General features: G+C 43.8%; 1 protein-coding gene across 3 annotated transcripts in view; it reads right to left on the bottom strand.

The window, feature by feature from the left end:
• Positions 1 to 1,500: 1,500 nt before the first annotated feature.
• The window catches only part of APOL6 (apolipoprotein L, 6), a 20,633-nt gene continuing 11,630 nt past the window's right edge, over positions 1,501 to 10,503 (bottom strand). The window contains exons 2-4 of one of the 3 annotated variants that reach the window (XM_011978961.1): positions 8,967 to 9,082; positions 6,256 to 6,352; positions 2,284 to 4,139 (exon numbers count right to left, since the gene is read on the bottom strand). In XM_011978961.1, coding sequence (XP_011834351.1) covers positions 3,149 to 4,139; positions 6,256 to 6,311 — 1,047 coding nt within the window. In that variant the 5' untranslated portion in view covers positions 6,312 to 6,352; positions 8,967 to 9,082 and the 3' untranslated portion in view covers positions 2,284 to 3,148. Of the gene's footprint in view, positions 4,140 to 6,255; positions 6,353 to 8,966; positions 9,083 to 10,503 lie in introns of all 3 variants that reach the window. The other 2 variants (XM_011978960.1, XM_011978962.1) reach the window with 2 other exon arrangements.

The following is a 10,503-nucleotide window of genomic DNA, read 5'->3' on the forward strand; positions in this document are numbered from 1 at the left end:
TCGCTAAGCTTGGGTTTTCCTTGGTGATTCTGGGGTCCCAAGATATTTTCCTTTCATAGTTGACATCCCCAATGTGATAGTGTTTAGGGCTCAGAAAAAGATACCCTAAAATAGGGTGCTTTGGCATGCTGAGTTCTTTGTATAAAGGAGACTGAAGGGCCTCAGAAATAAGAGAACGAAGGTCTGTCTTTGACCCACTCCTGCCCACTTCCCTTCCTTTCCAAAGCACAGGGAGGAGCTTTCTTTGAAGTTCTCTTATTTGATTAAGGGAAGTTTCTCCAGAAGGAAGACAATTGTCCTGGACACCCCTTCCTGGAATCTACATCAATCAGAGAAGATTAACTCGTAATGCAGGACAGGAGAATAATTAAAAGTTGCTCAAGACACCACACTGAGATAGACTTTTTGCTTATTCTTTCAACTATAGTTATGTGTTCAATAACAATGTTTCAGTCAACTGCATATACAACCATGGTTTGATAAGATTATAGTGGACTTGAGAAATTCCTATTGCCTAATATGCCGAAGGAAGAAAACGTTTTAAAATGTATTTTGTGTACCCTAAGTGTGCTGTGTTTATAAAGCCTACAGTAGTATACAGTAATGTCCTAGGCCTTCACATTCACTCACCACTCGCTGACTCATCTGGAGCAACTCTCAGCCCCGCAAGCTCCATTTGTGGTAAGTGCCCTATACAGGAGAGCCAATTCTTATCTTTTATGCCATATTTTTACTTTTCTTTTTCTCTGTTTACATATGTTTAGATGCACAAATATTTCCCATTGTGCTGCAATTCCCTATAGTATTCAGTAGTCACATGTTGTACAGGTGTGTAGCCTGCGAGCAATAGGCTCTCCCATATAGCCTAGGTGTGTAGTAGGCTATGCCATCTAAGTTTGGATAAGTACACTCTGTGATAATCACACGACAATGCAGTTGCCTAACGACACATTTCTCAGAATGTATCTGTCATGGGCGTCCATGTGCAGAGACCACCAAACAGACTTTGTGTGAGCAATAAAACTTTTTAATCACTTGGGTGCAGGCGGGCTGAGTCCAAAAAGAGAGTCAGCGAAGGGAGTTAAGGGTGGGGCCGTTTTATAGGATTTGGGTAGGTAAAGGAAAATTACAGTCAAAGGGGGGTTGTTCTCTAGCAGGCAGGAGTGGGGGTCACAAGGTGCTCAGTGGGGGAGCTTTTTGAGCCAGGATGAGCCAGGAAAAGGAATTTCACAAGATAATGTCATCGCTTTAGGCAAGGACCGGTCATTTTCACTTCTTTTGTGGTGGAATGTCATCAGTCAAGGAAGGGCGGGCATTTGCACTTCTTTTGTGATTCTTCAGTTACTTCAGGCCATCTGGGCATATACCTGCAAGTCAAAGGGGATGCAATGGCTTGGTTTGGGCTCAGAGGCCTGACAGTATCCTTGTCACCAAGAGATACATGACTGTATTCTTCTTCTTTTTTCTTTTTTTTTTTGAGATGGAGTTTCATTCTGTCACCTACAGCCTGCGTTCAAGCAATTTTCCTGCCTCAGCCTCCCGAGTAGATGGGATTACAAGTACCCTGCCACTACATCTGGCTAATTTTTGTATTTATAGTAGAGACAAGGTATTGCCATGTTGGCCAGGCTGGTCTCAAAGTCCTGACCTCAGGTGATCTACCTTTCTCAGTGTAATAAGGCAAACTTTGCTCACCATACACTTCCTGCCCCTACCCCCTCCCATGGCCTGTGTCTCTACCTCCCCATCAGAGGCCCCACTTCCTGTAGCTTGGGGTGCTATTTAAGCTTCCGCCATCTGGCCCACATTAAAAAATGTATATGCCTTTTCTCCTGTTAACCTGTCTATTGTCAGCTTGTTTTATAGATTCAAATTCTTAAACCTTCAAGGTCTAGAAAGGAAGTTCCTTCTGCCCCTCCAATAGTATAAAGAAGTGGAGCCTTTTGGTAGGTGATAGAGTCATGAGGGCCCTGCCTTTAGGCATGGAATTAGTGCCTTTATAAAAGAGACCCAGGGGGGCTTGTTTGCCCCTTCTGCCATATGAGGACACAGCAAGACGGTGCCATCTGTGAAGCAGAGTGAACCTTCACCAGATATGGAATCTGCTGGTGCCTTGATTTTGGACTTCCTAGCCTCCAGAACTGTGGATTTCTGGATATATCTCTGTTGTTTGTAAATTACCCCGTCTAAGGTATTTTGTTAAAGCAGCACAAACAGACTAAGACACTTGGTGAGTGACATAACCTCCTTGGCTTAGTCATCTTCAGTTACTATAACAAAATAGTAACAAACTACTATAGATTGAGTTGCTTACACCACAGAAATGTATTGTTTCACAGTTCCAGAGGCTAAAGTCCCAGACTGAGCTGCTGATTCATTCAGTTCCTGGTGAGGGCTCTCTTCTTCTGCCTTGCAGGTGGCTGCCTTCTTGCTGTGTCTACAAATAGCCTTCCTTCAGTGCAGGTGTGCAGCAGGGGTGGGGAGGTCCTCTTGTATTTCCTCCTCCTCTTATAAGGAGGTCAATTCCATTGGGCAAGAACCTCACCCTATGGCCTCATTCAACCCTAATTACCTCCCAAAGGGTCCATCTCTAAATACAGCCACATTTTGGTTTAGGACTTCAACATATGAATTTGGAGGAGGAGACAATTTAGTTCCTAACTCTCCCTGTGGCTCAGTGACCTCTTTGTTAAAACTGGGAAGACCCGGCTGGGCATGGTGGCTCAAACCTATAACCCCAGCACTTTGGGAGGCCAAGGTGCCTGGATCACTTGAGGTCAGGAATTCGAGACCAGCCTGGCCAAAATGGTGAAACCCTGTCTCTACTAAAAATACCCAAATCAGCTGAGCGTGATGGTGTATGCCTGGAATCCCAGCTACTTGGGAGGCTGAGGCAGGAGAATTGCTTGCACTCAGGAGGCAGAGGTTGCAGTGAGCCGAGATCATGCCACTGCACTCCAGCCTGGGCAACAGAGACCCTGTCTCAAAACAAACAAACAAACAGGGGAGACCCTTTTCCCAGCAATAGGCCTTAAGGAGCATTGAGGGATAAACAGAAGGCATGCCTAGGTCTGTCCAGGACAGGCACCCTCATCTCCAAGATGTACTCGATATTATTTGGACCTCCAAGGCCATTGTATGCCATGTCCTAAGAAACATTCATGTAAACTTTACATACACACAGACACACACACACCCACACCCACACCCACACCCACACATGCTCCCTTAACCCCTTCCAGTAAGACTTGGTTTCACAGGTCCCAGTTAAATCCTTCCCTACCCCTCTGGCCCTTGACCTTACTTTCTGTTGCAAGCTCTCGTAGTACTGGGTGAGTTCTGAGAGTTTCCTCTCCAGCTCCGAGGCCTTGTCTCTCAACTCTTCCGCAAACGTTGTCCTTGCTCCTTCCTTCAGGTGCTTCCATCCCTTTGAGAGAGCGTGGCAGTCAAGGCCAAGGGAGATGACGGACATCACACCTCCCCGCAGGCGAGCATTCTTGGTCATCGCCAGTGTTGTTCCCCCAAAGGCCTTTTGTATCTGCCTGCTGCTCCGGGAGGAGACTTGGCCAGTGGTCAGAAGACGCTTGCTAGCACTGGCCAAGTGTGGGTCAGCTCTGAATTTCTGAAATGCACGGATGTTTTTCTTGGCATCCTTCAAGACGTTTACACCATTATAGGCAATCTTTACAGCAGCTGTGGCATAGTCTGCCCTGTTTACCTCCTCCTCTCTGTCCTCTTGGTCATGGGTGGGCAGTATGTCTTCAGCCTGTGCTTGGGCTTTTTTATTTTCGGATTTTTCCAACATACCACTCACAATGCTGGTGACCCCAGCTGCTGCTGCCAAAACTTGACCAGCGCCGGAGAGCAGTAGGCTCGCTCCTCCTGTTACTGGGGCACAGGCTAAACCCAGGAGGCTCATCGCGTCAGAGATGACAGCAGTAGAGTTGATCACTATGTTAGCCTTGGTGAATTTCTTGTGAGTGTTGTCAATATCCTCTGCAAGGGCACGGAGCTTGTCAATGTTCCCTTTTAGATCTTCTTTCAATCTGGGAAATTCTCTCAAAAATCTTTTTTCTTTGGGGGACAGATCTCTGTCTTGTAGCTCCACGTCTTCACACAGAGGAACATCTTCCTCATCCCTGAGGAGAAATGAAATAAAGATTTTGCTTCAGCTTCCCAGATGGGAAACTGCTTGTGGCTCTTGGATATTCTTGCCACTCTCAACTTCGAATCCTCCCTGTACCTCCCTACAAAATCCCCTGAAAAGTCCCAGAGCATTGTAGAGTAGTTCAACTTTCGCTGAAAACTACTGGTTCCGTGGAGAAAAGAAACACGTAAGAGGGGCATGTGGAAGGACAAATGTGAGTCACCCCAGCCTTGACCAAGGAATGGGGAAGGAAGATTAAGTCCTGAGGTATGTTTTCAGCCTTGTTCAGAGAAAGCACAGCACTGCTGCAGAGGAGGGGCAGTGGGGAAATGTTAAAACCCCACTCAAGATGAGGAACTTGGGAACAACGGCGGGAGAGATCTGGGAAAAGTAGGAGAAAGAGAAGACAAGGTGGTGGGCAGGGGATGAGAGTCCCAGATGTGTAGAAGTGAGTAGGAGGGTGGAGGGGGCCATATTGAGTCATACATCCTCCACTCTGATGACCCTGAATCTGGCTACGTGGGGTGTGCCTCTGCTTCTATCAGGAGTTACACATTGAGAGTTGAGATCAATTATTATTCATGTCCTGAATGCTCTCCTTGCTCTTGGTCAGCTTTACTTGACCCTTCAAGCAGATGGGATTGGTCCTTTATGGAAGAAGTTTGAGACAAAGAGACCCAGACCTCTCTTCCTCCAACATTTCACAGGACGAAGTACGAAGGGATCTTTGCCAGGTCAGTTGGCTTTGACCTTCAAGGGAGAGCTGCATCAGGGTGAGAGCAAAGCCTACTGCTTGGGGCATTTTCTCATGTAAGGTGCCATTTGTGCATTTCTTTCAGGGTGAGCCAAGGAGGCCTGGTGATAACAGATGCCCTGGCCCAAAGGAGAACATCAGAGCTGGAGGGAACCCTGGAGAGGATCTGGGCCATCTCCTTTATGATTCACTGGGGGCCTCAAGCCCAGAGAGAAAAGAGGACACTCCCAAAGGAACATGCAAGGTAAAGATGGAGCGTTGGGTGGGCTCTGAGTCCTAAACTTGGTGCTTTCTGCCCTTCCTCTCATCTGTCAGTTGATGTCACGGCCTCCTCATTGAAGTATATGTATGTCCATAAATGTTTTTATCTTTAAATCTCTCTTTCCACACACACATGCACAGAATTCCTCAGTGGGAAAGATTAGAAACTAAATATACCATCGAGCATATGTTTTAAGTATTAATGAATTAATAAATTTAGGCCCAATTATCCATTAATCCACAGATGTAAATCAGTTAACAGAGCAGAAGATCACCAGGGCTTGCAATGGGGAAGGGGTGGGATGAAGGCAAGCGGGGTGGTCCTGATGAAGAACCCTAGACATAAAAGATGCCACAGTTTAGCCCACCCTGATCTTTGTGTTTCCTCAAGGTATGCTAGACAAAAAGAAACAGCAAATAGATACGTAGCTGCAAAGATCAACAATGCCACTGTATATTAACTGTAGAGTTTTGGTTTTAGCATGGCTGATAACTAACAGAAGCTTGACTTCATGTGTTTCTTAATTAAACCAAGCATCTCACACGTGAACATCTCTGCTCCAGTACATCCTGTATCAGTTGGTGATGTCTACTGGCATTGGATAACATTTCAGTTCAGTTCCATGAGATACTACACATAATTCACCTAATTCACAGAGCAAATATTTGTTACTTGCACACATTGTGCAGGAGGCTGATTTACCAGTAACTGGGCTTAAATTCATTAATTTGTTAACACCAAATGGCTTCCTTCCTTGGTGGTATATGAGCTGAAGAAATGGAGTTCCTGTCTTCAAGAGAGTTACAGAGATGAGGCTCCAGAGTGGAGCAACTTCTATCTTTGGAGTCTTATTGCCCAACGCCACGTGACTGACTCAATCTTGACTTGCTCTCCAAAATATTTACTTTAGCTCTGTGAAGTATTTTTTTCCCTAGGGGAAGGGATTTTCGTATGCGTAATAGAGACCAGTGGGAAGATAAGGCCCACTTCACAGCTAATCCTATCAGAGCACATGTATTCCTTATCGTGAGGATGCCTGCAGCATTTCAACAGAACCAGCCCTCTCCCTGGGGACTAGGCCTTTTGGGTTACCTTTCCAAACCAACACCAGCCTCACTTTCTTCCTCTGCCTGGTTGTCCAGCAGCATCTGTGGCACCAAATCTGTGTCCCCAGGAGTCAAATGATTTTCTGGTCAGGAATGTAGAAAAACAACATTACTGCACATATGATGAAACCTTATGAAATTCAGGTGTGGAGGGATTTTGGATTCTGTGGTATCAAAATAACAACCATATAGCATACTAAATATTTGCAAACTATTATTTTAAAATTGTATGTTGAGGTGTAGCTTACACACAATAAATGCATGCAGTGAAATAGTCAGTTCAATACATTGTGACCTCTTTATTGGAGGGTAGCAGTATACACCACCCCAAAATATGCCACTTTGGCATAAGGATTATTTTGAGCCAAAAGCAATTGAGAAGAAGTGGGTACAAGAAAAGTTCTCCACCCTCCCCCTATTTGCCTAAAAGCAAGACATAAATTTACAAAGGTAAAGCTGTCCCTCATCTCCTCACTACCAGAAAGGATAAAGTTCGATCACCAAAGATGACATTGACTTGCCTTCCCATAAAATATTCCTCCTGGAGACTCAAAACCCTTTTCCACCGTCTTACTACTTCTCTAAAAATGTACTGTTCATTGTTGGAGGTGTATTGAAACAGGAATTCAAAGCTACCTCTTTGAGAATTATTTAATCCCTGGATCTCTCCCATGTCCATGTGAAATAGACATGTTAACACACTTCTGCTTGGTTTTCTCTTGTTAATCTGTCTTGGGTTACAGGAGTCTGTTCCAGCTAAGAACTTATGAGGGTTGAGAAAAAAATTACTTTTCCTCCCATACATAGCCAAGGGCTGGTAACAACCCAAATACATCAATCAATAGAAGAATAAACAAACAAATTATAGTATTTTTATATAGTTAAATACTACATAGCAATAACAACTTTTAAAACTACTGATACCCAAACAACAATGGAATAACTTCACAGACATTATTATTGAGTGAAAGAAATCAAACAAATGACTCCATTTATATGAAGTTCAATAATATGCAAATGAATTGGTTGTAGAAGTCAGAATCATGGTTTTCTCTCAGGTGGGGCGATTATTGACTGGGAGGAGGAAGTACAAGGAAATGTCCTGTTCTCCATCTTGACCTGGGTGAGTGATTTCTTAGATGGATATTATAAGAGAGGAAAAAAAAATTTTCCCTCTACTCTTCTAAGTTCTCAGCTAGGACCCTCGTAACCCAAGACAGATTAATAAGAGAAAAACAAACAGAAATATACTCTTAAGTGTATGTAGGAGACACCAGGGAATAAACAATTCTCAAAGGAGTGGCTTAGAACTCCCTGCTTATATAACCACCCTCAACAAAGAATTATACAATTTTAGAGAAGTGACAAGATGAAGAAAAAGACTTCGCATCTTGAGGGCCACCAAACTGTGGGTAGACAAATAAAAACGAAATGAAGAATAGAAAGAGACTAGTCAATAAAGTTTGTTACGCAGCTTCCTCTGGTACCATCTCCAGGCCCATAAAGGTCTAAAGTTCTCAGTGGTTAACCTTTATTATCCTTGATAGAAAGACCTTTGTAAATTTAGGTCTTGCTTTTAGGCAAATAGAGAGAGGACAGAGAGCCTTCCTGCATCTGCTTCTTCTTAATTGCCTTCACCTCAAGAATCCCTATGCCAAAGGGGCGTATCTCGGAGTAGCGTATTCTGTTCTCTCACAAATATTATGACCACATGGACAGTAATGATTAAAGGATCATTTTCACCGAACAAAGCAGTAATTTACAAGGCCCCTTTGTACAAATTGTATTCCCAAAAACATAATATGTTGTGATATTGTGATTTATAAGTATAATTATATATAGATATATAATTACATATACGTGTGTATATGTGTGTGTGTGTGTGTGTGTGTGTGTGTATGGTTCTCATCGCCATTTCTGGCACAGGGCTCCTAAAACCCTTGAAATTTCCTGGTGATGAAAACAATAAAGGTGAAAAGAGCATCTTTTCTTAACCATAACCGGGCCCTTTTAGCCACACCTGAGTTGATGTTAATGAGGTGACTTTAGAAAGCCTCCAAGGATGGGGGCGCTGGTCATCTGGGGAAACAACCATGTGATTTGAGGGTTGGAATATTCAGCCCTTGAGTTCCAGGAGAGGAGAGAGACTGGAGATTGAGTTAACCACCAATGGCCCATAGTTTCTTTAATCAATCATGCCTGTGTAAGGAAGCCTCCATAAAAGCCCAAAAGGACAGGGTTCAAAGAGCTTCTGGGTTGGTGAACACATGGAGATACCTGGAGAGTGGTGTGCCCAGAGAGGGCATGGGAACTCCATGTCTCTTCCCCCATATCTTGCCCTGTGCATCAATTCCATCTGGCCATTCTTGAGTTGGATCCTTTATAAAAAACTGGTCATTGTAAATAAATGTTTCCCTGAGTTTTGCAAGCTGTTCTAGCAAATTATTGAAACTGAGGAAGGGGGTGTGGAAATCTTCCATGTGTCACCACATTGGACAAAAGTTGTGGGTAACCTGGGGACCCACCACTTACAACTGGTGTCTGAAGTAGGGGCAGTCTTATGGGACTGAGCCCTTAACCTGTGGGATCTAATGGTATCTCCAAGGAGATAGTGTCTGAATTGAGTTAAACTGTAGGATGCCAAGTTTGTTCTCATCAAGAAGTGGAGAATTGCTTGGTGTAGGGGGAAAAACTCACACATTTTGGTGACCAGAAGAAGTAAATTGGTGTGAGTATTGAGGGTAGTAGTAGAGTTCAGCCTCCTTCCTTCGCCTCTCTCACACACACCCTCTTGCCCTTCTGCCTTCTGCCTTCTGCCATGGGATAACACAGCAAGAAGGTCCTTGCCAGATGCTAGCACCCTGATATTGAACTTCCCAGCCTCCAGAACTGTGAGAAATAAATTTCTTTTCTTCATAAATTCCCCAGTTTGTGGTATTCTGTTATAGCAGCACGAAACAGACTAAGACAGAATAAAAGAGTCCCCCAGTCCTTCTATCTACAAGGGTTTTAGGAGCTCTACGTTGGTAGGGGTGATGGCAGCAGTTAGATTTGCAGAAATCCACAGGTTTCACCAGCGCATGTGGGAGGTGAGAGAGTAGAGTCAAGGATAACATCATATTTTTGGGCCTTGAACAACTGTTACAATGAAGATCCCATTTACTGAGATGGGAAGGGGTGAAGGTTTTTTTGGTAGGATATGTGTTTGTCGTGGGGTGTGACAGAGTTCAGTGTGGGATGGGTTAAGTTTGAGAAACCTGTTAGACAGCCAAGTGATGTTGAGTCTGTTTCTGGCTGGAGATCAAATTTGGGAGCCATCAGTGCAGAAAGTAGTTGAAATCATGACTTGGGTGAGAACCCCAGGATAAGAGTAACAGTAGAGACAAAGTGCAGTCAAAGAACTGGGTCCTGAGCACTCCAACAGTGGGACCTGAGGAAAGAGAGGAGGAAGAACAAGAGATGGAACACAGGAGCAGCTAGTGAAGCACACAGAGAACTCACAGAGAACGGCATTTTGGAATCCAGGGTGAAACATTTGAATATGATTGACAGCCTTTGTGTCTCCCTGTATTTTTCAACATTCTGAATCTTGCTTTCCATCTTTATCTTACGAAGCTTCTGCTTTACCTGCCAGTGACAATAGCTGGAATGGAAGAAAACATACCTTGGCCGGCTGGAGATAGCGTGTTTCTAATCCTCCTCATATTCAGAATGACAGGTGTTCTGGCTGAGAAGAGACGCTGCACTACCTTTCTAGAGGAGAAAGAAGGCCTTCTCATTAGTATGGATCCAAAGCCCCTTTCTACCACTTACCTGTTCTGGGGTTTCAAGACATTCAAGATACCACTGTACGTTTCCCTTCTCAGAAAAGAGAAATAGTTTGAGATAATAAGATATAACTTATAGATAAGTAAAATAGCTAGTAAAATGCCTAGCTCAATAAATGTTCAGGAGCAACTAGTTTCTGCATTTTTCATAATTATAAATAGGATAAAAATAGTGTCTTACAAGGAAAGGACCCTCGGATTGGCTTAGAAAGCAACCCCAACTACTTTGTATGTTTCTTACAGGAGATACAACTGAAACAGTGACTCGAAAAAAGTTGGAACTAAAAAGTTGGGCAAAATCACAAAGGCAAAGGAAATGTCTGTGGCTGTAAGAGGAATCCTTGGGATGGCACTGTTCTGTGTCTTGATTAGTGGTAGTCACATACATCCACATGTGAGAAAATTGC

Source organism: Mandrillus leucophaeus, unplaced genomic scaffold (genome assembly GCF_000951045.1).
Source record: "Mandrillus leucophaeus isolate KB7577 unplaced genomic scaffold, Mleu.le_1.0 Scaffold2, whole genome shotgun sequence".
NCBI classification, from domain to species: Eukaryota; Metazoa; Chordata; class Mammalia; order Primates; family Cercopithecidae; genus Mandrillus; species Mandrillus leucophaeus.